Raw genomic sequence first — 26,485 nt, 5'->3', positions numbered from 1 at the left:
CTATCTCTTGTTAGGTATATTAGAATTAGTATACTGGCCCAAGCCATTTTCCCATTCTGTAATGAAATCCAAAGTCTTACCTATATAATCTAGCTCAGGATTTTATGTTTTCAAAAATGGAAGATCTGAAATTGTCTGCAACTTCCTTCTTCCCAGTGGAGCACTAAAACCTGTAACCATCGCATCACCCCGGAGAGCCCAATTTGAATGTCTGCAACCCCACCTCATTATCATTTTAAAACTATGCAGACCATCTTCCTACAATGTCTAGTTGGCCCTTTTTTATTCCCCTATTTCCCCCACGCCATCAACTTGCTTTTTGTAACATCTTGTCTGATGAAGAGATCTGGTGATCTCGAAAGCTATCATTTTCGTGATCTTTGAGCTGGCCTAACAAAGGTGTTATGCATTGACCCTCTGTTTTTTCTATACTTTAAATTTTAATATCGCAAACTGATAATTTTATGAGCAAATCAAGTTTTTAGGGTTTTTTTAATTTTATGTGTGACTAGAGGGAATTCCAAGTAGTCCCTGAAATGTCTGAATCATCCTAGACAGAGGGAAATTGGTGTACAGCATCTGTTCCTGTTTATGAGGAATTGGGGTGCAATTTCCTTCAAATCTAGTTCAAAGAAAAAGTTATTGAGAGCTTTTATTTTAGCTGGAGAAGACTTATGTATTAGGAATAGTAACCAAACACATTTAAGAACCTTTAAGTAATCTCAGCCTATTATTTGAAGAATGACACTTTATTCCCTTTCGTAAATAATTCCCCTTAATAAACATCTACATTTTTGTTCATTTTGAAAAGTCAACTCTACTAGTGAAACCAAACCAGGCTACAGGATTTCTGAGGTCAGCACACAGCATCCTTGGGCAGCTGCAGAGTCCACTGCTGAAATCTGTCCTGGGCTGGGTTGTCACTACTTTAATTTCCCACAATGTCCCTAAGATAGCATCACTTGGGGAATTATGGGTAAATTTAAATGGCTACTGCCAGTAGTGGGTTGGAAGCCAGCATTTTGATTTCTCAGTGATAAAAGCTATAGGTGGGTGGACAAAAATCCACTCACAACCCAAAAACAGCCCATGGGTTGTGGAGGATTTGTCAACCACGGCAACAACCTCTTTGCACATAATGATAAACTGCAACAGGTGGTCACTGTGAATATTCACAGTAGCCACTAGCATGCGCCACCACCCATGGCGGGTTGCAGTGATCATGAGAACCATGACAGTGAAATCAAACTATTTAAGATGGCTTCCAGCTCACTACTGAGGTTGCAAATCTGCCTGGTGCAAGTTTACCTACAAATAAGTCACATTGAAATCAATGGGGCTTACTTTTCCTAGGTATGGTGTAGCGGCGTATGCCAGTGTGGTGTAGGGGCTAGAGTGTTAGACTGGGAGTCAGGAGATCTGGGTTCTAGTCCCCACCCGACTATGCAGCTCATTGGGTGACTTTGGGCCAGTCACAGACTCTCAGCCTAACCTACTTCACAGGGTTGTTGTTATTAGAATAAAATGGGAGAGGATTATGAATGCCGCCTTGAGTTCCTTAAGGAGAAAAATGGGGGACATAAATGTAATAAATAATCAAATTATGCTGGATTACAGCCACAGACACCTAACTAATCAGTCGGGCGGTGCCGTCTGCTCTGTTGTCAGGGCAGTTCTTGTTTTCAGTTTCGTTTCTCCTTTAGCGGAGAGAACAAGCGGCAGAGAAAGAAGCCCCGAGCGAGGCGCCGGGTGGCGGTGTCTGGAAAGGCAGGAATTGGGAGTGGGGAAGGAGTGGTCTTCTTTTGGGGCTCCAGCGAGGCGGGACGTGAGGAGAGGGCTTCCTGGCGGACAGGGTCGGCCGGCGTTTGCACCAAGAGCCCCGAAGCCAAGATGGACGGCCACGCCGCCGAGCTCCTGGCCCGCCGAGCCCACAAGAAGCTGTGCGCGTCGGGCGGCTGCCTGGCTAAGAAAAAACTCTGCCGGCAACTAGCCCTGCAGGACACATCGGAGCTGCTGGCCTCGATATTGCAGGACGCGGGGATGTTCGCCTTGGCGACCCGAGAGGAGGAGGCCGGGAGCGGAGAGCACCGGGTCGTGGTGGCCGCCACCGGGGCGCGGCTGTGCCCGGAGCACGGCAAGGGAAAGTGCGAGGGCTCGTGCCGGCAGCTGCATCTCTGCCGCTTCTTCGTGTACGGCGAGTGCCGCCATGAGGGCACGCGGTGAGTCCGCCCCTTCAGCCCGGAAAAGGGGCCGCAACCGGGCGCCTTCCAGACGGCTTGGACTGCAACCCCCATCGCCTCCAGCAGGCCTGTTGGCAGTCCCAAGATACCTGGAGGGCGCCAGGTTGGCGGAGGCTGCTTTAATCCTTCCCTTCTCCCAGCCAAACGTGATCTGGCCATCCCGGGAGTTCAATAGGATTTACCCCCCAGTAGGTGGGTTGAGGGTTTATACGTACTTGCCTAAACCCCATTGAACGGGGCGGGGCGGGGCGGGGAGGGGAGACTTTCTGTGTAAGTATGCCAGGGATCGTGCCCTGTTCGGTTCCGATTTCCTCCTCGGTGATGACTTGGGAAATTACTTCCCCATTGAATTCGCTTGGAGCGGCAAGGATCGGGCTGCAAAAGTACCGAAGGGGTGGGGTTTATGTTTTGTGGAGAAGATATTCCTATTCCGGGTTCACTAACCGGGAATCGTGACGGGACGACTGCACATTGGGAGTTGATCATATCCCTTTCTTTGTGTCTTAAGTGGAGGGCCGGGCTAGAAAGGGAATGTACGTTTAAAGTACGGATTCTTAGTTTTAAGTGTGTGTGTATATAGATGAAGTGTCTGATCATCATTGACGTCTTTAAAAAATAAATAAAAACAAAACACTCTTATCTTCATTGTATTTTGCCAGTATTTGCAATGTGGTTAAATTGTGAAATTTTGTAGAGCTCAATCTATTTTTACCAAAAAAAAAAACTTGGAAAGAGGTTTTGTTGCCAGCCTACAAAGCAATCTAATGGTCTCAACAAAACTTTTCAAAATAAATTTGTATCTGCTCTTGTTTGTTGTGGAAGGTTTTCCAATGCAAGCTTTAGCTTGTTTCTGTTATATCTAGTTTTTGTTCCTTCATAGTTTTTGTGCCCTAAATATCCTTTTCCAGTTTGCATTTAAAGATGTGTGTGTTTGTGATGGAAATGAAATCTTGTGATTCTTGTCTTCATTGGTTTACAATATATTGTATTTGCACACAACCTATTAACATAGAAAGGAAATGATAACTCTGCTGATGTATTCAGTCATCCCAACCCTCTGGTTGGGTTGACTGAATGTTGATGGTTGCTAATACAATTGCTACCTTCTTTGTGCCCAGTTCTGTTTTATTAGGCCCTACTCTTGGGAATCTTACGACATAACTATGCATTTATGGCTGCCTCCCTTCATTGTCCAGTCATCTGTCTTGTCCTAATCCTGCATTTTCCTTTTTCCAGTCATTTTTTTAAAAACTGAAAGAAGGAAGCTCATTATGATGGAACTTGAGAAATTGGGCTTTTCATGAACATAGAGCACATATGGGCCAACCACTACACTAAACAACCCAGGGATGCTGGGTGACATGTGAACCCAGAAAATGGGTTGTTGGATGTGAGCAGCCTAGACTTGAAACCCAGGGTCCCTGGGTTTTTAGTGCATCGGGGCTGTGGAAGCAGGTGGGAGCCAGCATGCTCACTCACTCCCACTTGTTCAAAATATCCTGTGATTAATAAACTGTGGGTTGCTTGCAATGTGTGCACTGTTACCTTTATTGTCCAAAAATTTGTTGAAAGATGCTGGCCTGGTTCACACGTAACAATAACCCAGAATATGGGTTGAGTATTGATTATCCTTCAATTGTGGGTTGTTGAATTGTGGATTGCTGTTACATGCAAACCCTGCACTATGGTTTAACTATAGTTTAACATCAACAACCGAGGCAAAGAACCCATAGGTAAACCATAGTGCGTGGTTGTTGTTGTTGTTGTTGTTATTATTATTATTTATTACATTTGTATACCACCCCATAGCCGAGGATCTCTGGGCGTTTTACATAGGATAAAAACACTTAAAAACAATATACACACTTGACAACAATCCACAGTTCATCGACAACCCATACTCATCAACAACCCATACTCAACCCTGGGGTTGTTGTTAGGTGTGAACCAGGTCATTTGCTGAGGCTGCGTTCTGATAGACAGTTATCTGGAAGTAAGCTCTATTAAACAAAGTAAAATTTACAATAAATTTGCATAGAATCATTTTTACCTATGAGGAGCTAACTACTAATTTATATTTGAGAACAAAAACAAAATACAATTACAAAGACATTTAATGTTTTCAAAACTTTCAGAAAACAATGCAAGTTCATCCATGACCTTCATTCACCTCACAACCTCTCAGTCCTAAGAGAGCATGGACTGGAAAGCTTAAACTCTGATGAGTTACGTCAACTGCTGCTTCAGAATGATCCTTCACTCCTGCCTGAGGTGAGGACCATCACACTTGATTGATGCTTTGTTTTAAATGGATCTCATGAAAACTGGTGAATGTAACTCCATGCAATACGGTCCCTTGAGCACATCAGCTATAGCCAAAGAACTTGGTTAGAGATGTGAGAAATTCAACTTGCACTTCTATTTATTTTAAACTACAGTTTAATGATGTGCATTTTCCTGAAAAATTTGAATTCGGAAATTTTGCATTGGAAAAGTCCAAATTATTTATTTATTTATTTATTTATTACATAGCCGAAGCTCTCTGGGCGGTTTACAAAAGTTAAAAACAGTAAACATTAAAAAAACAAAATTTAAAAAACATCAGAAACATAAAAACAACAGTATCCGTTTAAAAACAACAGTTCTGGGGTCTGTTAGAAAACAAACTTAGCATTGTTAAATGCTGTTAAATGCCTGGGAGAAGAGAAAAGTCTTGACCTGGCGCCTGAAAGATAGCAGTGTTGGCCAGGTATTGTGGCCATGAGGTCTGCCGTTTAGATTACAGTTTAGAAAAGCCAAATTATGGGCATTGTCTGTTTCTTACACCATCCACAGCTTTTTGTTCCACTTGGTTTGATGAAGAGTCCTGGAGAATGTGAAAGCTTCCACACATTTTTGTGGAATTTTGGTTGGTCCTAGAAAAAGAATTGCCCAACTGGATTCTGGATTACCCAGTTGTGGATTTTGGATTAATTAATTAATTAATTAATTTGGGATCACTACAAGCTACCTTTGAAACTGCCATGTGTGTCTAATATGGTATTTGCAATTGGCATCTATTCATTGTTACGAATGAGCTTATGACATGGAAAATTTTCTGCAGAAAAAATAATGCAATGGAAACATTCGTTCTGGAAAAATTATCACTCCTTATCTCTGCTAAAGTTTCTAATATTGTCCCTGCAATGTGTTAGCCTAGTAGTTTATTGTAAGTTTGAGCATAGAAAAGAACTGGAGTCAACCATCACCATTATTATGAATGAACAAAAACATGTTGGGTTGGATTCAGACAGTCAGAGTATAACCATTGATATCAATGGGGGCTGTCATTCAGTACTAATTTAAGACCCATGGATTATTGGGAGTCTGGCTCCAACTCATTGTGTTTATACCTGAAAGATTGGAATGTGCCTTTTGCTTGGTTCAGTGAATGTGCTTTGTGCCTGGTACAGAGGTAAAGAAAAGGTCAGTTACACATCCACCAAAAACATTCCAAGAATTTATTTATTTATTTATTAACATTTATAGATCACTTTAGCCATCAAGGCAATGCACAAAGTCTTAAAACAATAAGGCCTCTTGTAGGTCTTAATAACCAGATGTGTTTCTGCATATCTTCTGTTCTTGAAAAGTTATAACAATTATTGTTCATGTGTTACTGCAAATGAGGAAGTTATTAGTTGACATACCTCTGTTCATCATTTTTGGCCTGAAAGGGGAAGGAAGGGGAAGCATGTTTGGTAAAGCCTTCCTCCCTGATCACTCAGAGGTCATGCTTACATGCTACAGGCGATTTAGCTGTTACTAAGCAAACAATGGCAGGATCAACCCTATGCCCCCAAGACAATGTCGAGAGGCCATAGGATAGTTCAGTTTCCTGACTCCAAGGTCAGAGACAGAGCTCCAACCTCGGAGCCCGGAAACTGTGCTCACTTCCCCCTCGTAGTCGGCATAGAGAGAGCTGCCAGCTACCTCTCTGCTTGGAAAATGGGACAGAGATGGAGAAAAGGGGGGAGGAGACTGGGGCGGCTGCAATATGACATCCTATGGTCGTTCCAGCCTCCTTCCCTCCTCCTCCAAGGCTCTATTGCTAGATAGGCGAAATCTCCTGTCTAGCAGAAATGCAGGGCAGCTGGAGCTTGGAGGCAAAAATCTCCTTAGCTGTGCTCCCGCCCGGCATTGGATAGTCGGCAATCTCCGAATTAGGAGGTTGCTGCCAATCCTATGCATGTTTAGACAGATAAATCCCTACAGTTCCCAACGTTCCCCAGCCAGCCAATCCATTTCAGAAACTCTGGCTGCAAACCTGCAAGGATGTTTGTCAGCCTCCGAACCCGGATGCTAAAGGGCATCCTGTGCAGGGTGTGGGGAGTGCAGAGGCAACTGTTACCTTTGCGGCCCTCTTGCCCTGCATTGGATGGGGAATTTTGCTGGTCTAGCTGGGGCTCTGCAGAGAGGTTGGGAAAGAGGCTTGAGCAGCTGGAGAATTCTTCTTAAGTCGGCCACCTGGGTGTCCTTCTCTCCTTGCCCACAGAACCCTGTCCCTTTTTGCTCCTTGCTGAATTCGTGTTTGCTGGTGCGGCGGAGGAGGGGAGCTTGGACTTCTGGCTCAGGGCGCTGTCTCTGTCCTTAGATCCAGAAATCAGAAACGTCCTATAGAAATATTCTCTGGACTCTGATTGCTCCCTTAGGGTGCAATCCTATGCATGTTTAGACAGAAGAAAAGCCCTATAAATTCCAGCATTCCCGCAGCCAGATAGTCATCAGCGACTGTCCAATGCAGGGCGGCTGGAGCACAGAGGTGAATTTGCTGGTCTAGTCATGAGCAGGAGTGGGGAGTCTGCACAGTGCATGGGAAGTTACATAAAGCATCTTCCGTGGTCGCCTCTCCTCCCCCAGGACTGCTCCCTCTTCTCTCTCTCTGCACGGAGACCGTTGCAAAACACGCGGCTACCAAGGGGCAGGCAGCGTGGTTTCTAGGAACCGAACAATCCTATGGCTGTGTAGACAGTGTCTAGTGGCCATAGGATGGCACCTGTAGTGGGAAAATAAGAGGAATATTGGGATTGCAGGAGGAATATTGGGATTTAAGGTAAAGAGCTGTGGCATAGCTGTGTAACACTTGCTCAGAATTACTGGGGTGGGTGGGGAGAGAATCATTCCGTGGATCCTCTTCAGATGATATTAGACGTGCCGGTTCAACCGTGTTCTTAGATTGGTGTTTTAAAATCTATTACATTTTAATAGACCTTGGTGATTGGAAGCCCCGAAATCAGGGGTGTCCAATCACCCAATGCGGTGTGGGAGAAATGGTGGAGGTGATCTTCACTGCCTCTTCCTCCTGCCATGCAGATTTTGGTAGATGGGATTTTCAGCCCATTTAGCGAGGGTTCTATGGAGATGGAGTAATAATTACATTATTAGAATGTAAGCCTATGCGGCAGGGTCGTGCTATTTATTGTTTTACTCTGTACAGCACTATGTACATTAATGGTGCTATATAAATAAATAAATAATAATAATAATAATAATGGAGGGAAAGTGGCTGAAAAGAGGCTTGGGATAACTCATATCCTGGCCTCTCCGGTCTCCCCTCCCCTTTCCGCCCACTGGAATACCCCCTTTTTCTCCCTCACTGAGGTCGTTTTACAGACCTCAGAGGGCAACCTGCAGGGTCCTCTTCACACCGCCTGCGAGGGGTAGGGTAGGGGGTCTGGTCTCTGTCTCCTCCTTCCAATGTCGAAGCGCATTCTCCAACCTTGGAAGAGGTCTTGGAACAATACTATATTCTCTGGAACGCTTGTCAGGGACCATAGGGTTGTTTCCTCAAGGTATTTAGGTTTATAATTTTTATAAATAATTTTGTTTTGTTTTAGTGCCTAGTCTTCTGTAACTGAACTTCTGCTGCGTTTGGGTGTTTCCTGTTTAGTCAAAGTAATTGGAATGAAAATGATATTAGACTGTGCATGACCACACGGGGGGGAATGTGAAGCTTTTTTTTCCTCGTTGGGCTCATATTTGTGACCAAATGATGCAGATGTAAGTGCACTCACATAGGTTTCACACTGCAGGCAACTGGATTGTAATATGTTGGCTTACCAGATGACTACAGTCAGGTGTTGTCCATGGCTACTGAATATATCATCTGACCCAAGGCACAGAAAGGAGCCCTGTACAATTTTAGAAATCCAAATTCCTCATGGGATTCCAGCACTGAAAAGCTCCCCTACCCCAAGATACTGAAGATCCATGCTGCTCTTAAAACATATGTCTCTTGCAAACATTACTCAATCTTTGTTTATTTATTTTGTTGTATAGAGTCAGATTGGAATAGTATCTATTTATCTTTCTTCTTTCTCTTCCCAGATATGTACGTATTATAATAAAGGGGAAGGACCCTATGGGTCTTGTAACTTTAAGAAGATCTGCATCAAACTGCACATATGCCAATACTACCTCCAGGGAGAATGCAGATTTGGAAGCAATTGCAGGCGCTCACATGACATTTTTAATCCAGACTGTTATGAGAAACTGGAGAAGCGGGGAATGGGCCGAGCTCTGATTGGTAGAATTACCATGATCTATAGGAACATATATGACATCAAAAGTAACACAACATCACCATCCAAAGGTAGAGTATGTTGTCCTCTTTTAAAACATTATAGGAGCAATCCATCTGGTTAGCACTTTAGCAGCTACCCATGGTGTGCTTCAGGAACAGAGGAGGTGTCCTTTTTTTCTGTTAGATTTCGCCCAGTGAAAGGAGATGAGAAGGATCATCAGATGAGCATTTTATCACATGCTCACTACTGCCCACCTATGGATGTGCGCACGTTATTTAGACGACTATGTCCGCCTCCTGCGTGCCTCCTGCTCCTTCTGCTCGTTTTTCCATCACAAAATAGACCCCTTTTAATCCAACTTTTTTTAAAAAAAACCGACGGAATGTCTCCTGCTGTGTGCAGGAAAAGCGGCTGGATGAAAACAGCCTCTGAATGGGCCATGTGGTCTTTGTTTACTTTCTGTTTCCCCTTTGGAAAGAAAGAGGAAGTAATGAGGGACAAAAGCAGGGGCGGAGAAGCGAGGGTAAGGAAACATGGGTTTCCCCCATGTGATGACACTCCAGGAGTATGGCTGTGGCTATTCAATTGACAGTTTCAAGAGCTGTCTTGATGGCTTTCTTAGATAGGGGTACAGAACCTTTCAAATGAGGCAGCAAGTCCGTCTCAGTTGGCCAGGAGACCCATGAGCCCATTCCCTCTTTTCTCTCTCGGAATATACAGTTAGATTCTCTACATTGCTCCATCTTCATGAATACTTGGGACTAAAATCTGTTTCAGACAGCTCAAGGAGTAAAGTGCTAGTAGTCAGGGGATGTTGCTGCCTGTTTACTATGTTGTTATCGCATCTCCTGGGAACTTCTTTGACACCAGGCTTATAGTAGGGTGACCGTATGGAAAGGAGGACAGGGCTCCTGTATCTTTAACAGTTGTGTAGAAAAGAAAATTTCAGCAGGTGTCATTTGTATGCATGCAGCACCTGGTGAAATTCCCACTTCATCACAACAGTTAAAGCTGCAGGATCCCTTCCCTCTTTTGTAGAATGACCAGATACAAAAGATGGCAGGGCTGCTGCAGCTTTAACTGTTTTGATATAGAGGGAATTTGACCAGGTGCTGCATGCTTACAAATGACACCTGCTGAAATAACAATACAGGAGCCCTGTTCACCCTAGCTTAAGGTCATTTTGTGGCTGTGGCAAGATTTGAACTGAGGATTTCCCAGCCCACACACTTAGCTATTACACCACACCAGCTCCTAGCAAGCCCAAGTAAGATTGCACATTCTTGGACTTAGCCTATCAAACCCAGTGGTTCCACAGCCATTCATTTCTATAGGGCAGCTTAAAGACCAGGAAAGCAGCATTTCCTGGGTGCACACCAGAAATGCTTCTGCTTCAATCAGAACCTGGGTTTTCTTAACGTGACCATATGGAGAGGAGGACAGGTCACCTTATCTTTAACAGTTGTAGAGAAAAGGGGATTTCAGCAGCTGCCACTTGTATACATGCAACACCTGGTGAAATTCCCTCTTCATCACAACCAGTTAAACCTGCAGGAGCCCTGCCCACTTGACCAGATACAAAAGAGAGCAGGGCTCCTACAGCTTTAACTGTTGTGATGAAGAAGGAATTTCACCAGGTACTGCATGCATACAAATGACACCTGCTGGAATTCCCTTTTCTAGACAACTGTTAAAGATACAGGAGCTCTGTCCTCCTCTCCATATGGTCACCCTAGCTTATAGTCTATGTAGATGGGACTATGGCCACATTAATAGGAGTATCAGAAGGAACTGTTTATTTTACTACATTGGTATCCTGCGTTTCCTCCAAGGAAAGTACATAGTTCTCCCCATCTCTCCACTTTATCCTCACAACATCCCTGTAAGGTAGGTTAGGCTGAGTGGGGAGTTGAACCTGGGTCTCATGAGTCCTCGTCTGACACTCCCTTACCAGGGTGTGTTTTTCTTCTTCCCCAGAAAGAAGAGAGAGCAGTGGTCAGGTACCAGCAAACACAAACATCAGCGAAGAATCGGATGTGATTTGCTTATACCACATTAGGAAAAGTTGTAGCTTTCAAGGTAAGTTGTTTTGCCAGGGGGGGACGGGACTGTATTGGTTTCTTTTCATTAGTCATATCAAGCATTTCCTCTCTCTTGCATGTGTAACTATACCACCATCTCTTGCTCCCACTTTCGTTTTCGTGTACTTCCAGTCTTCACAAGATTGACCTGTTCGCATAATCACAAAGAAGCTGTGTCATAAGCTGTAGGTTCTGTTTAGCTTCGATCCATTTATATAAAACCAACTGGCTTACATGTATCCTCCTTTCACTTGCCCCTTCTTGCACTGGCTGCACTTTGAAGAAGATACGCTGCATTTATCTCTTTACTGTATCCTGCCCTTGAATTTCTAGACTGAGCCTGGTGTCTCTCTTAATAGCAAAAAATGTAGTGGAAATCCTAACATGAATGCCTTTTGAGGATTATAATAACCCCACCATTCCTAACAGAAAGAGTTTTTGCTCTCTCATTTTCAAGCTACCTTGCAGCTCTTCCCTATCTGGTTCATTTATTAGGTATGTATTGGTTGCTTTTCTTCTTAAAAAAAGTTCTTAAAGCAAATTTAAAAGGGAGAAATGTACCATTGCTACCCTCATAGTCAACAATGTTAACATTGCTACTTTCTAGCAGCCTCTGGTGGAATGGCTGACTTAAATTGATCACAGGATGTCTGAGCTGATCATTTGATTCATTGCAAAGTGGGCAGATTTAATTTCTGCAGATAGGGAAGCATTAATATTCTTGATACTGGCAAGACCACATTTTGAATATGGTGCCATCAGCAACTTCAGAAGTAGAGGTAAAACAACTGTTTTCTGCTTTGACCATTCCACAGTGGCCTTGTTCAGACAACACGCTAAACCGTGATGGTTAAGCATTTTGAGCTAAATATTATGATTTAGCGTGTTATGTGAACCATGACTTAGTGTGTTGTGTGAACCATTCCTAACCATGGCAGTTACATAACCATGGTTTAAACATGCTTACTAACCACTTGCTGCAAAAGGGTTAGGGGCCTAACCATGGCTTAGCATGTTGTCTGAACAGGCCCATCATGATTATATGACCCCAAATGAAGTTAATTTGGACTGGTTTGGCCCATCATGTGGCGTGGGGGGAGTTCGCACTTTGACCTCCCCATGTGGGGGCAAAATGTCCAAAGTTACCATCCAAGTACAAAATCTAACTCATGTAGGCATCCATTATGTGGTCAATTCCTTGGAAAATATCTGGAGAGGCTATGGATTCTATGTATACAGACCAACTTCATACATGCAATGGGCCAGATTGACCTTGAAGATACCAGCTTGTCTTCCTGTGTGGTTCCCTTTTCCTTTCATATCTTGTCCCTTGGATTGTAATCCATTATTTTAAATTAAACCACATTGAGTGCTTCAGTAGAAGATGGTATATACATATAGTAAGTAAATAAATAAAAATTAAACTGTCGGGGAGGTGGAATTTTTTTGGAAGTATGGATGGGATCAATAAGTTCACAACCTCTTGACATAGGTCTATAACTAAGTTATGGAAAAAACATGAAAAATATAAATCTGACCACGTTGGGGGCATGATCACAAAATCCAACACATGCAGGGAAATAAAGCAAGGAGAGTGACAGGCAAAGAGCTTGGTGGACTGACCACAGAGTGCAGTAGCCAGAGTGTCTTTCTGAAGGACACTCTAGCCACCACCCTCTGCAGTTGGGCTTCTAGGGGACGAGAGGGAAGCTTAAAGTGATGAATCTTTGTGCAGTCGGTGGGGAGGCAAAGGTGGGGATGGCAGGAAGAGGGAAAACAGGAGAGTGAGAGGAAAGGATAAGAAAAGAGTGGGCTGGGTGTGTTTGTGTGGCATTTTTAAGAGAAACAGTGTGCGGTGGTGTTCTTGAGAGAGCGGCACTGCTGTCTTTGGCCCCTCCCACAGCGGTCATGCTGTCTCTATGAGATTTCCTCCAAAGGAATGTTGTCTTCCGCAGAAAAATAGTTTCCCCATTGCAGTTCTAGAAACTCATGCTGTACTTAGACACTGCTTTTGTGAAGGCGAGGTTGCTGTCTTGCCTGTCCATTTGGATCGAGGCGGAGAATAACAATAAGTATAAAATACATAAAACTGAATTAAAAACATAGTATACATTATTAAAACATCCTAAAAATCCACTGGATACGCCTGCCGAAACGACTTTGCACATGAGCACGAGCTATTGTGGTATAATTACTCCAAGCATAACTGTCATATCACCCCTTGGCAATACAACACAGTACTTTTCAATGGAATCTGTTCATGCACACAGCTGTAAGCTATCGGGTTGAATAACTCAGCAGTGAAAAATCAAGAGGTGTATATGTGAACCAAGCCCACAGGGGAATAATAGGCCTAGAAATGTAATGCTTGTCTTTGGCCTCCTATGGAATTCCCTGCCTCTGGAGGTCAGACAAGCGCCAACTTTGTATTCCTCCCAGCGCCTCCTGAAAACGTTGTTCCAGGAAGCCTTCCCTTAATGACCGGCCATAGTTTATTTTGCACTTTGTTTCTTTTAAAAATGTACTTTTAATGTGTTTTTATTCTATTTTGTTTTGTCCATCGCTCCAAAGTTCTGAATGAGGAGCGGTATATTGTAGATAAATAAATAAATAAATGTGGCAATCTCATTCAGCACCAGTGCTTTAGCGTTTGTTTGTAAAGCCATTTTTAGTAGATCAGGGATCTAATGCAATTTGGTTTGATTTATCCAGATAAATGTATTAGAGTTCACTTTCATTTGCCATATAAATGGCAAGTCTTTGACGGTCCCCTGTGGAGAGATCTGAAGCATATGGAGAAAATTGAACAAGCCTACTGTGACCCGTTTAATGAAAGGTATAGATGTATTAATAAAATGCTCTTATTTGACTTTGAATTGCACTGATGCAGATCTTTTGCTCGTGTTTGCTCCTTTAACTGTTGGTATTTAGCAGGTAGATTACTACTTGATTCTTTTATTTTGTCTGTTTTTTCTGATTTAATTACTGTGGTAACTTGCAAGGCGTTGATTTAAAGTGACAGGAAACATTCCGAGTTGGCTCAGTCTTTATGTGAGAATCAAAGAACTAACATGTGCATGTAGTCTTTCAAGCAAATTTTGTGCAGTCTAAGGTCTTAATAGAATCATAGAATAGTGGAGTTGGAAGGGGCCTATAAGGCCATCAAGCCCAACCGGATCGTCTTAGATCCATTAAAGTTCTAGTCATTGATTTGGGGATAGGGGGAAAAAAAGAAGTGTCTAGCTCTAGATGATAGAATGTTACTAGCAAATGTGGTGACTGAAGGCTTGTTGTAAGTCCTCATAGGATACGACCTTTTACTGCAAAATAGTACCTCACTGAAACTGAATTGAACTATAAGTGAGAAAAGTAACAAATGGGAGTATAACACAATCGTCCCTTTAATGAATAAAGTCTGCTGTTTTAGATTAGTCCTCTTTGGTGGCTGCCAGTAACCTAGCAGCAGAACATGTTAACTGTGGCTACCCTGATGGTGTTTAAACACACTCACTAATTGTTTGCTGCAAAAGGGTTAGTGGCCTAACCATGGCTTAGTGTGTTGTCTGAACAGGCCCATTAAAACTCTAGATGTTCAGACTTGGATGTTCAGGGAGGATGGATTTCTCTCTTCTAAAGCTGCTCCAATCTTCTCTCTGCCCTCTTCTGGTTTTGCAAAGGCAGGAGATCAGTGTCAGGGTATGTTGGTCAGGAAATTAATTTAAGCCAAAAACTTGCTTAAAAACGGGTGCACGTCATTAATGGAAGGGTTCAGAATGGGAAGGGACCATAGGAACCTGCCTGATTGGAGCAAGCTAGCCCAGTCGACACTGATTAACAAGTCTCCAGAGTCCCAGATAAGGAACCTTTTCAAGCCCTTCTTGGAGGTGGTATGGATTGAACCTGGGTCCTTTTGCAAAGCGTTTGCTTTACCACTGAATTACGGTGATCAATACAGAGTCATTGCACTTGGTTCTTGCTTGGGCCACATTGATTACATTCATTCATTTCATATTTTATGACAGCACTATTGTCCACTTACAGTATTAGCTTTAAAAGGGGCTCTTACATTTTGACATTTTCCTTTAATATTCTAGAGTGATTGTTGTAGCCTACTTTGACTGCTGTCTCAGCACAATTTCTTTGTAAAAAAAAACCCTGCCACCTTCATTCTAGAAACAGTGGTGTCAGCAAGTAGCCAATCGGATTTGTCATTGCCGTCAGATGAAACTTTTTCTGAGTGAAGGCACTTTGCTCTAAATTAGCTTTATTTGCCCTCAACAGCATCAGATTTGATTGACTACATGATGCTGTCACTATTCTTAATAAGAAGGGCTGTTTGAAAAAATAAATGGGGCTTGACAAGAACTCTTATTTTCTTTTTGTGTTCTAGCAGCCTGTAAGCTCCCATTTTGGGCTACAGGTAGTGGGTAAACCTCTATGCTTAGTGGTATCTTGTGAATTCCGTTGAGTGATCCAAGCTTTAGAGGCCTGAGAAAACTATTCTAGCCAGACTGTGATTGGCTAACAGGGATCAGCATTGAGTTGCCAGGGGCTTGAGCATATAATCCATGCGGGGTGGGTGTGTTATAGCTGCCATGGTCTTCCTCTTTGCTTTGCCTTTGCTTAGGACTCCAAATATCCCTGTTTGGATCCTTTTGAAACACTTGTGGTCTAAAACAACAGTTTTAGACCAGTGTGTTATTTTTGCCTGGAAGTCCTGTTTGCTTTGAAGTATTGTTTCCAAACGTTTCTGTAGTTCTTGTGTGTCTTTCGTTCTCCTCCCTCAGTAAACTCACTAGCTCTTATTGCTGGTTGTCCATGTACTTCATTCTAAATGACCTCAGTACTAAATCCAGAGTCTTCCTCTTGGTTAATGAGTACTGTTTAAGGTTTCAGGCCTAAGCTTTGGAAATAGAGGGCACTAAGGCCTATTTTATAAGCCTCAGGGATGTCCTGTACGTTCTGAGAGTCCCCTGGCTCAGGCTGAGTTGGATGTAACATAAGGGATGCTGGCACCCTACCCGGCCAGGTTGGTGTTCAGCCCAAGTAACCTTTTGTCCCTGCTGGCAGTTTGGGCAACCTTTCTCCTTTCAGTGCTGTAAACTTTGGGGAGCATTTCAGCCTCCCTTTCCATGCAGAAAACATTCACCAGCAACTTTTTAGCACAGTCCTCTTCTAAAATAGCTTTTAAACTAAAAGGCACTTTTGGTTAGGGATGGAACAACAGATTCTCATATTGGCCTGCACAAAACAGCAGATCCTAGTATTATTTGTATTAAGAATCATGTGTCTAGAGCTTTGGGAAATGCTCAAGTGACCTGACCCCCCCTCTCCCTTTTTAAACCCAATTGTCCCGCAGCACTTCCTACAAACATTGTGCAGGCATCGATTTCTCCAAAATGACTTGCGGCTCTGCCAAACTTAGACGCCTCTCTACGGCATCCTCTGTGACCAAACCCCCTCACTACATTCTCACAACCGATTGGATCTGGTATTGGAAAGACGAATGTAATGTGTGGAATGAATATGGAATACCAGTAAGTAATACTGAACTAAGATGAATGCAAATTGCGATGCCCCCTTCGTATATTGTACAGTGCTATAGATAGTTAGGTACCTGAAGCTGGCATGCTTCTCCCACTAATTAATGAACTTGGCTGCACGACTCATGGTGGGCATTTTCCTGCACAGTCTTCACGAAAATTATTCGGAGCTGCATAAGACCTGTGGGACGTATTTATTTATTTGTAAACGTCTGCCCTTCAGTTGTAGCTCTTCCCCCTCCCCCCCGGCCAAATAAACAATAAAATCAATAACAACAAATAAAAAGCAGAAACAGAATAAAATCAGATATCACACAACATGATAATAAACCATGGAGTGGATTAGGATAAGCCTAGAATTGACTATTAGTTTATACTGAGTTGACTCACTTATCCCCTCAGTCCTCCTGCTAGTATCCCATCCACCATTGCTGCGAACAATCTATCCTGGCAGATGGACTAGAGCAGCAGCCATCGCATTGACCACTCTTGCCTTGCGAATTTGTGGCTGACATAATAACCAATGGTGGCCGAGGAAATAATCAGCGGTGCCCTCCACACAACATGATAACCAATGGTGGTTCAAACAGCCAACTCTGCACAGTGCTGGTTATTTGCATAGGTTATTTGCACAACATGATAACCCATGGTGGGTTAAATAACCAACTGACTATTTAAACCACCATTGGTCATTGTGTTTGAAATATGTCATGTGTTATATTTATTGCTGTGGGCTTTCCGCTGGCCTCAAAGAACATCAAGAAGAGCGCTGCTGGATCAGACCAAGGGTCCATCTAGTCCAGCACTCTGTTCACACAGTGGCCAACCACCCTCCCACCCATGTTCCTCAGCAGCTGGTGTATATAGGCTTCTTGCATCTGATACTGGAAATAGCACATAGCCATCAGGACTATAAATCATTGATAAGCCTTCTCCAGGAATTTATCCAACCCCCATAGTCATCAGGACTAGTAGCCAGTAATCACAGACACTAGAATACAAGGGATGTCATCCTGTATCTTACCAGGATCAAACATGGAGGCTGTGTGGACTACCTTGTACTCTTATTTCATGGCCTCCAATTACCTGATTTCCACAATGTTTTCTGTAATACCCCTTGTTTCTATAAAGTATTGGACAGTTTTGTTACAGCCCAAATCCTGTGCATATTTACTTGGAAGAGAGGAATATTCCTTTCTTACCATCCCAGTATAGGCCACACCTTTCAACTCGCATGAACCATAAGTGTTCACCAAGCAAACTTTTATTTAATCCAGCTCCTTTTTAAAGTGATGCACAAATGCTTCTTCTTTGGTTCTGTGCTGGCAGGATGCCGACCACGCCACTGCAACAGTGTCCAGCCTTGACTTGGAGAAGGTATACCAGTCTGAAACATCTCCAACGCTCAAGTTCTCAGCTGGGAAACATGAGTATGAGATTGATTTCAAAGGTGGGCTTGTTGTGTTCTTAAACCAACTGAAAAGTGCTGAAACCGCGCCTGTTAAACATTCACATTGTGAGCCAAACTGTCCCCTCTGGCCCACTATTGCCTACTCCAGGGATGGGAGTTCACTTTCAGCCCCAGGGTGAAATTCCGTTTCGAGGAAGCCCTTGGAGGTCCAAATTCCAGTGGTGAATGGGACAGAGTCAAAACACCAGCATCTTTTAGCTTAAAGCTCTTACTGCCCATAACTATGCTTTAAGAGAACCATTTCAACCTTTTAGTATGGCGGGGATATGCACAAAAGCTGGATAACCACCAAATAATTAACAGTCAGAGGAAAGGGGGCGGGGCAAAGGAGGGGGAGTATGACCATCTGGGAAACCCAGGGTGGGAAGACTGAATTTGGCCTGTGGGCCTCAGATTCCCCATCCCTGGTCTTTTTAATAATGTGCTGCTTTTAATAATGTATTAGTTTTAAATGTTTTAATTAGTTATATGTATTTTATAGTGTTTGCATTTGTGTTGTACCCCGCCTCAATCCAGAGGGAGAGGCGGGTAACAAATTATTATTATTGTTATTATTATTGCAGCTGGCAAGAGCTCTTCAAGCATCATCATCATCATTATTATTATTGTTAATTGCGTTTATATCCTGCCTTTTTTCCTCCAAGGAACCCAAGGCAGCGTACGTAATCCTCCTCTCCATTTTATCCTCACAACAACCCTGTGAGGTGGGTTGGGCTGAGAGTCTGTGACTGGCCCAAAGTCACCCAGTGGTTTTCCATGGCCGAGTGGGGACTAAGCCCAGATCTCCTGACTCCCAGTCCAACACCTTAGCCACTACACCACACTGGCTCTTAGTCTTCCCCAGCCATGCTACCCGGATCCTTTTCAACTAGGTGGTGGAACCTTCTACATGCAAAAAGTGCACAACGGGAAGAGTTTACCTTGGACTATTTATGAGACTGTCTCTTCTGGATATTTAGATGATTTGTTTGATATAGATATAGGAATGAACTCAGATCTTCTTTTGAGATCAGAAGCAGATACACAACCCTTCTTTCTGTGCCCACTTTGCCCTTTATTAATTAGGTTCATCTCTGCTTTTGAACTGACCCCATCTTCACAAGTAAAATCAACCAGGGGTGGATTTTCCTAGAGATAGGACTTGAGCAGATTTCGCAGGAAGGATACGATCTCTCTAAAAGTTTCAAGGTATAAATTGCACCCAGTGTTCTTTAGAAAGAGTATATACCTGCCAGCTTTGATGGTTTTGTCAGCAAAAGAGTTTTTGAATGGAACAAACCAAATATAAATTGATTTTTTCTGGATGTTGGTCTTTTTCAGCCATGAAACAGAAAAACTTGCAGTACGGGACAGAACGAAGCATTCGTAGGCGACCTAAGTATGTGTCTCCAAAAGAAGTAGAGAAGAAGAAGACTAGGTTGGTGATGGATGTGTGTATGGAGAATGTTGGTGGTTTGTAACCTGAAAAGGGTCTAAGGCAAGGAGATAGTTTTTAATAGGTACTGTGCACATTGCCCAGTATCTCTCTGATCTGTGCGCTGTGGCTATAAAAGAAATGAGTTTCATAATAGAGGACAAAGTACACAGGGATTGAAGCTTTACATATAAGGAAATTCCATGTGGGGTGAATGTTATTAGTCTCCTGTAGTCTTACTTTTGTCTTGCAAGCAGCTCTAATACGATACATCTTGGTTATAGCTGCCACAGCTTATAAAGACCATTTTTGCCACCTTTGAGGAGTATTAACAAATATTTACAAATAAATAAATATTACTAAAATACAAAACACAATATTTATAAAATAAATAAATACAAATAAAATACAAAATGTATTTATTAAATAAATTTAAGTAAAATAAATTAATGAATATAAATAAATATATCGGTGCGCCTAGAGTTCTAGGTAGTGCTCTTAGCTGGTTGCAGACTTTGATTGTAATAATGTGATTTAGTTTGCATTTGGCCTGCCTCTTTCTCCTCGTCCTCTTCATGTGGGAAGCAGGATGCTGTGGACTAGGGAGGCCTTTGGTCTAGTGCTCTTAGGTGCTCAAGCTTCCTTAAGATGCATATACTTATACTAACTCCCTATTCAGCCATGAAACTCACTGGATAACCTTGGGCCGTTGCTGTCTCTTGACAATAAAACAGCAGGGTAGGACCATGCCTGGCGCCTTGAACTCCTGGGAGGATAAGTGGAATATAAATGTAAAAAAATTAAGTAATTCATGTGTTTTTATGAATCCTATAGACTTTAAGAGGGAAGAGACTTGGCAGGATACTTGCATCCTTAGATCCTGTTCAAATGACATGCTAAGCATTTTGAAGTTAAGATAGATGTTATGGCTTAGTGTGTTGTTTGAACCATGACTTAGCGTGTTGTGGGAATCATTCCTAACCATGGTGGCTATGTAACCATGGTTTAAACATGCTTACTAAGCAGTCGCTGCAAAGGGGTTAGCAGCCTAACCATGCCTTAGTGTGGTGTCTGAACAGGGCCATTAGCATATAACGAAAGCTGATTGGGTGAACAAGTCTCGTGATGCCTGCTTATCTTAGCGGGTTTTTTTCGCTGTGCCTGATAATCAACTGCTGAACACTTTTTAAAAAATATATGTAAGTGGTGATGATTATTATCTCATCTCTCCGAATCGCCAAGTGGGGCCGAGCAGTCGAAGGGAGGCGCTTCGCACATTCCAGCGCACTGGGACCAGTCACAGTTACCAGAACTGGGACATGCGGTAGGATGCTCTGAAGTTGTGTGTGTGTGTGTGATCAAGTTGTCACTAGAATGTCACACTCCCCAGAATGGCAGCTCTCTTCGATAAAGAAGTCCGTGTGTGTACGTGTGATTTTTGTTCAGGGACTGTACAGCCAGGGTCTCCAGGCACCAATTTACTCATGGAAACGTCTGTTGATACCTGCCAGGCTTCCTGCCACTCCTGATCTTTATTTTATTTCTTAAGAGTTTTTAATTAATTATTTTAAACTGTGAGGACTGCCCTCCAGCACCATCTTTATTTGGGTTCAAAAGCGTGTTTTTGTGTTTTGGAGCTCAGATTGCACCTCTGTCTTGTACTTAGATCTTGGATAGGTTACTTCGTTTGTAGTCTCACCTGTTTGCCTCCTGGGAAGTGAGTGTTTTGTGATCACCATTTTATGAATGGGCATCCCCCCAATGGCAGCCATTTTGTAAGAGCACCCATAACAGTCTGTATCAGACCTCCAAATGCATCCACCAACCCAAAACAGTTGGGGACCCCTGCTCTAAGAGGCTGATGTTTGGATGCTGCCAAGGTGAAATTCAGTTTGAACTGTTGGGTGCAAATATTGACATTCTTTCTGTGCCAGACAAAGATTCTGCATTCTACAATTATTCAGTTTTTTAAAAAAATATTCAGTTCAATTTGAATATTTTATTTTAGACACAGAATATTTTTTTCTGGCATGGTGAGTTGATGGGAGGTGCATTTATTTTCATTGTTTATTTCCTTCATTTCTGCCCTTCCTCTCCATCCAGCGTAGCTTGTATAAAGTAATACAATTTAAAAACTCCAAACCACCCAATAAAAATCACCAATCAATTGCAAAACCTGTAAAGGTGGACAGATAATCCAGTAATGGCAATTAGTTTAGCACTTCAAAGAACAGGAATGTTTTGCCAGTCTCCAAAAAGCCAGGAGAAAGATAAGCGTGGTGGGTTTCGTTAGCTAGGGCTCTCCACAGAGAAGGGGCAGTGGGGAAAAGAGTCTGCCTCTTGTTTCCAGTTCTGCCAGTGGAGGCTGGTGGCTTCGATATCAGTGGGGCAGTGAATCTGCTCTGGGTTTCAGTCAGAACTCTAAAGTGTGAGCACCTTGGACAGCCCCTTTAGAGTTCTGACTGAAACCCAGAGCAGATTTACCACCCCACTGACATCAGAGCCACCAGCCACCATTGATCTTAGCCTCCGAAATATGGGGAACTCAAAGCAGTGCCCCATCCAATGACCTAAGCCAGGCTTTCCCAAGCAGCTGTGTTGAGACTATAATTCCCGTATTCCCCAGATAGACTGGGTGTGCTGACTGGGGATGATGGGGTAGTAGTCTCAATGCAGCGGCAAGACACCAGTTTGGGCAAGGCTGTCGTAAGCGAAGAAGGAAGTTCATGCGAGCACTGGCGTCCTCTTGGTTATCCTGGGTCCAAGATGTTTAAGTGACGGCAATGTGGGCTCATGTGAAATTGTGGCACTTTTCCTTTTCTCCATGATGCTTGTGAGCTGTGACTTCTCATGGGATTCATAGTTGTCACATCTAAATGGTCCTTTCCACGTTGGCTGTAGGTGTATAATCTGAATGACCTCTTCCATCTATGCCCTGTCACCAACATTTCCAGGTACACTTAGACCAGGGATGGGGACATGGAGGACCTGTGGAGGTTCCCCTTCAAGCCTGCAGAGCAGGGGCCTCCCCATGCTTCTCCCCATGGAGGCTACCGGGGGCCCTTGGAGGCAAGGAGAAGAATTGGAAGGAACTGTGGGGGAAGGGTTGGTGCGGCCAAAGCTGCCCTGACCAAGGCACAGGGTTGAGAGTTGCTCCTTGACCGAGGTGGCTTCAGTGCGTGTGGACTTTCCATGGCCTCCAGTGGATACCTAGCGACCACCTGGCCAGAATGTTTTAACATTATTATAAACGACATATTTGTTGCACTGATTATTCGTTGCCGTTTCTGTGATGCATTTTAATGCATTTTTGTTTTTGCAGTTGATCACCCTTCTCCCAGCTTCCAATGAGTACAGGAAAGTCCAGGTTAGCTTTCAGCGCACGATGCCCAAAGCAACAATTATGGTGATCCAGAGGATCCAGAATTTGGCTCTCTGGGAAGTCTATCAGTGGTACGTGCAAAACTATTGCTCTCGTGCGTAATTGGTTTCTCTTAAATATGAATTAGTGTGCAGCCCAGATGTCCTGCCGCTCAGCAGAGATCTTTGGCCTTCTGAAAACATTCCTGAGTGTTTGATTAAACAATCGTGCAGGTCCTGTTGAATTCCATTTTTTAAAAAATGTTACATTTTAAGAATAATACATGCACAAAATAATGAACAAACAAAAATAGTTAGGAGAAATTTCGTTAATTCATTTAAAAGTGTTTCCGTGATGAGCTTTTTTCTCAGGTAGAGTTCCAGATGTGTGTGAAGTTTTAGTTTTGTTTCTTTTTCAAGTAGTTGGTTCCAAGACGCAAAAGTGAAAGTAGCAAATTATGCCATTCATTTCCTCCAGATGTGTATGGGGAGATTCCCATCTTTGCAATTAGTTTTGTTATCTGCTCTGAATGATCACTTCTCATTTGTGGGACTAGTGTCTAATTATCGTAGAAATTAGTAGGTCTCCCATTGATGGCCACTATATATTTCTGCATCCGTCGATTGTGGCAACTGATTTTCTTTTCTTTTCTCCAAAGTCACATCAAAATAGAATAGGGTTCTTTTTTCGATGATTGCTTAAGCAAAATACATTTTGCTTAATCCAAATAATGCATGAGGGCATGCCTTTGTTATAGGCAGAAGGAACAAATGAAGAAAGCCAATGAGGGAAAGGATGTCGATGAAAGGCCGTTATTTCACGGGACAAGCCAAAACCACGTTGATGCTATCTGCCAGCAGAACTTTGACTGGAGGATCTGCGGTGTACATGGTACAGCCTACGGCAAAGGTAGTTTATTCCGTTATTTGTACTTTTCCTTACGTGCAATAGTTTAACAGGATGAACCACTGCCTGAAGATGACACACTTCCTTTGCATCAGTACCATTCATTTGGTCTAGACGTTATCTTGGAAGTCCAAATAGATCATTCAGAATTTCAGGGTAGCAAAGTGGCTGCTTGCAAGGAAGGATGTGACCTACAACGAAGTGTGCATTAGACTGCGGGTTGCAGCCTTAGAGCGCAGTGGGTGTTAAGCGATGTGGCTTGATAGTTGGCTTGAGACAAGTAAGAAAATTCCACCCTTCAGCCCTACAGTAAACGGTTTAACATAAGATTTGCTAACAGTCGAATAAAATTCATTGTCTGTTTTTAGCAGGATCTCTTGTGCTCCTACAAACTGCCTGGAACCTCATTGTGTGTGTGTGTGATTTTCTAGGAACATCAATTCGATGCCCTGCTGATCTTGAGTCTACTATACTAAATTGAGTTACAGGAGGCAACCTTACTTTCTGTCTTTATGTCTCTTCATTCCCTTTCCCTCCCCCTCTCCAGGAAGTTACTTTGCAAGAGATGCTTCATACTCTGATAACTACAGCAGAAGCGATTCTGACCTCAAGATCATGTTTTTGGCCAAAGTCTTGGTGGGAGAGTTTACCAACGGTGTCTCTTCCTATCTCCGTCCTCCTGCCAAAGATAGCCAGAACACCGTTTTCTATAATAGTTGCGTGAACAGCCTCCACAATCCGTCCATCTTCGTCATTTTTGAGAAGCACCAGATTTACCCTGAATACCTGATAAAATACAGGAATTAGGTGGAACCTACCATTGTTTATCTCTCTGCCATGTAGGCTACCTTCCAGAAGACTAAATTAAGAGTCTTTATAATACGGCTTCTGTGCTTCACCAAACGATTTTTTAAAACTTTGGGATAACCCAATTAATTGGTCAACATTTTTTTTTTAAAAAAATGTTTAAATGTAAGAACATAATCTATGGGTGGAAAGTGCCTTCTTAGAAGAGGCATTGCTTGAATGAATCTGTTGTGCTATTCCTACATATCATCTAAAAGCAAAGAGGATTTTCTTCAGAGCTGTTGTCTCATTCATAAGTAGGTTTAATCAATTAATCATATGAGCATACAGTTGATTGATCGACTAAGTTTTGTTAGTTAACTAACAGTCTTAATATATAGCCTTTTTTAAAAAAAAGTACTGTATGCAGCATGAATTGGAGAACGTGTTCTTCTGTCGCTGCAAGGCTAGCCAAGAGTTTACATGAGTGAGCACTCCTTTTAATAATCTCTAGCATGCTTTTCTAAAGAGCTCTGCTTTACTGAAGTAGATTGTAATATTTCAGGATTAAAATTCTCTCATGTTGGACTAGTCACTTCCATGGTTTTGACGAACTCTTGTTCCAGAGGTTGCTTTCTCTTCCTATTAACCTCAGGCACATAGGCCACAAGTGCAATTTAAACCATGGTGGGAGGACACTACAGTTCAACCTGCCCCCCGCCCCATGCAAACCTTGAAGCTCAATGTGAGGCATGTATCTGTGACCAACAATTGTTCTGCATTCCTAAGAGTGACAAACCTGGTACAACTGGATCAGTAGTAATTTTAGGGCTCTAGAGCAGGCGTCCCCAAATTAATATTTTCCAGATGTGTTGGACCGCAACTTCTGTAATTTCCATCCAACACATCTGGATGGTGCTAGGTTGGGGGAGGGCTGTTCTTCGAGAGCAACGTACTTTCCTTCACCAGACAGACTTTCTCTTGTGATGCTTCTAGAACGTGTGCTTTTTATATTATTTTGGGAGCTTTCATTCCTTCTTTTCCTGGCACAATTGAGCTGTGCTCACCAGATTTTTTTTCTTTATGATGTGGTCCTCAAATTTGTCTTTGGCCGTCCCCATAAACAATCTGCATTTTAAACTTTTGGATTTGGAAAATAAAGCCCTTGTTGAAAAGTTTTAAAACTCTCGTCATTGTTTACATGTGCTCTAGTTACAAAAGCAGGGCAGTTTTGGGTGCACTAGATAATGTAGGGTGACCAACTGTCAAGATTTCCCCATTTTTTGTCCTGGGGCTCATCTACACCAAGCAGGATATTCCACTATGAAAGCGGTATGAAAGTGGTATATAAAAGGCAGCAGCCACACTACTCCTTTATAGCAGTATTGAAGTGCACTGCACAATCTTCACTACTGCTTTATAGTGGTACTGAGGTGCACTGACAACTGTTGGGGCCCATGACACCTCTGCACCAAGCAAGATATAGCGTTATATAGTATATGTCATGAGCCCCAACCGTTGTCAGTGCACTTCAATACTGCTATAAAGCAGTAGTGTGGCTCCTGCCTTTTATATACCACTTTCATAGTGGAATATCCTGCTTGGTTTAGATGACCCCCTAGTTTTTGTTCTATCCTGGTTGTTGGGGGATTTTCTGTAATTTTCTATAATGTCCTGGAATAACATGCTTTCCCCTTTAAGGCCGCCATTTGTGTGGTGGGAGAGACATGCTTTCTGGATGTGTGTCATTTCTCCCCCGCCCCCCCAATGCTCCAATCAGGACCTTAAAGGGGAAAGTGTGTCATTCCTGGACATTATAGAAAAGGCCCTGATTGGAGCAGAGGAGGGGAAAGCGCTCTTTCTTGCCCCCCCGTCCTGGGTGTTGTTGTTTTTTTGTTTGCCAAATATGGTCGTCCTAAGATAATGCCATGCAGCTATAGGTTGGTGGGTGTATAGTTGGCCAGGTGAGTGACTTTAACCAAAAGCCATTGAGGAGCTTAACTCGTCCAATCAGGAATGGCTCAATTTTAATTCAGTGAATGTCTTTGACTGGGTCCTGTATTGAGTTCCTTAGATTTCCATAGAACTAGCCGAAGCCCAGTTTTTCAGCTATAGAACCT

The 26,485-nt window shown here is 42.9% G+C and overlaps 1 protein-coding gene across 1 annotated transcript; it reads left to right on the top strand.

Annotated features, from left to right (window-relative positions):
* The first annotated feature begins 1,743 nt into the window (after positions 1 to 1,743).
* LOC134403295 (protein mono-ADP-ribosyltransferase PARP12-like) lies at positions 1,744 to 24,532 on the top strand. The gene is made up of 12 exons (XM_063133361.1): positions 1,744 to 2,219; positions 4,376 to 4,511; positions 8,607 to 8,871; positions 10,781 to 10,882; positions 13,597 to 13,720; positions 16,244 to 16,421; positions 17,757 to 17,877; positions 19,219 to 19,315; positions 20,555 to 20,636; positions 22,635 to 22,765; positions 23,431 to 23,582; positions 24,127 to 24,532. Exons 1-12 carry the CDS (start codon positions 1,891 to 1,893, stop codon positions 24,384 to 24,386), a joined length of 1,977 nt encoding a protein of 658 aa, XP_062989431.1. The 5' UTR covers positions 1,744 to 1,890; the 3' UTR covers positions 24,387 to 24,532.
* The last annotated feature ends 1,953 nt before the right edge of the window (positions 24,533 to 26,485 follow it).

This window comes from Elgaria multicarinata, chromosome 9 (assembly GCF_023053635.1).
Source record: "Elgaria multicarinata webbii isolate HBS135686 ecotype San Diego chromosome 9, rElgMul1.1.pri, whole genome shotgun sequence".
NCBI classification, from domain to species: Eukaryota; Metazoa; Chordata; class Lepidosauria; order Squamata; family Anguidae; genus Elgaria; species Elgaria multicarinata.
The sequence above is the reverse complement of the archived record's forward strand: the minus strand, read 5'-3'. Positions and strand labels throughout refer to the sequence as shown.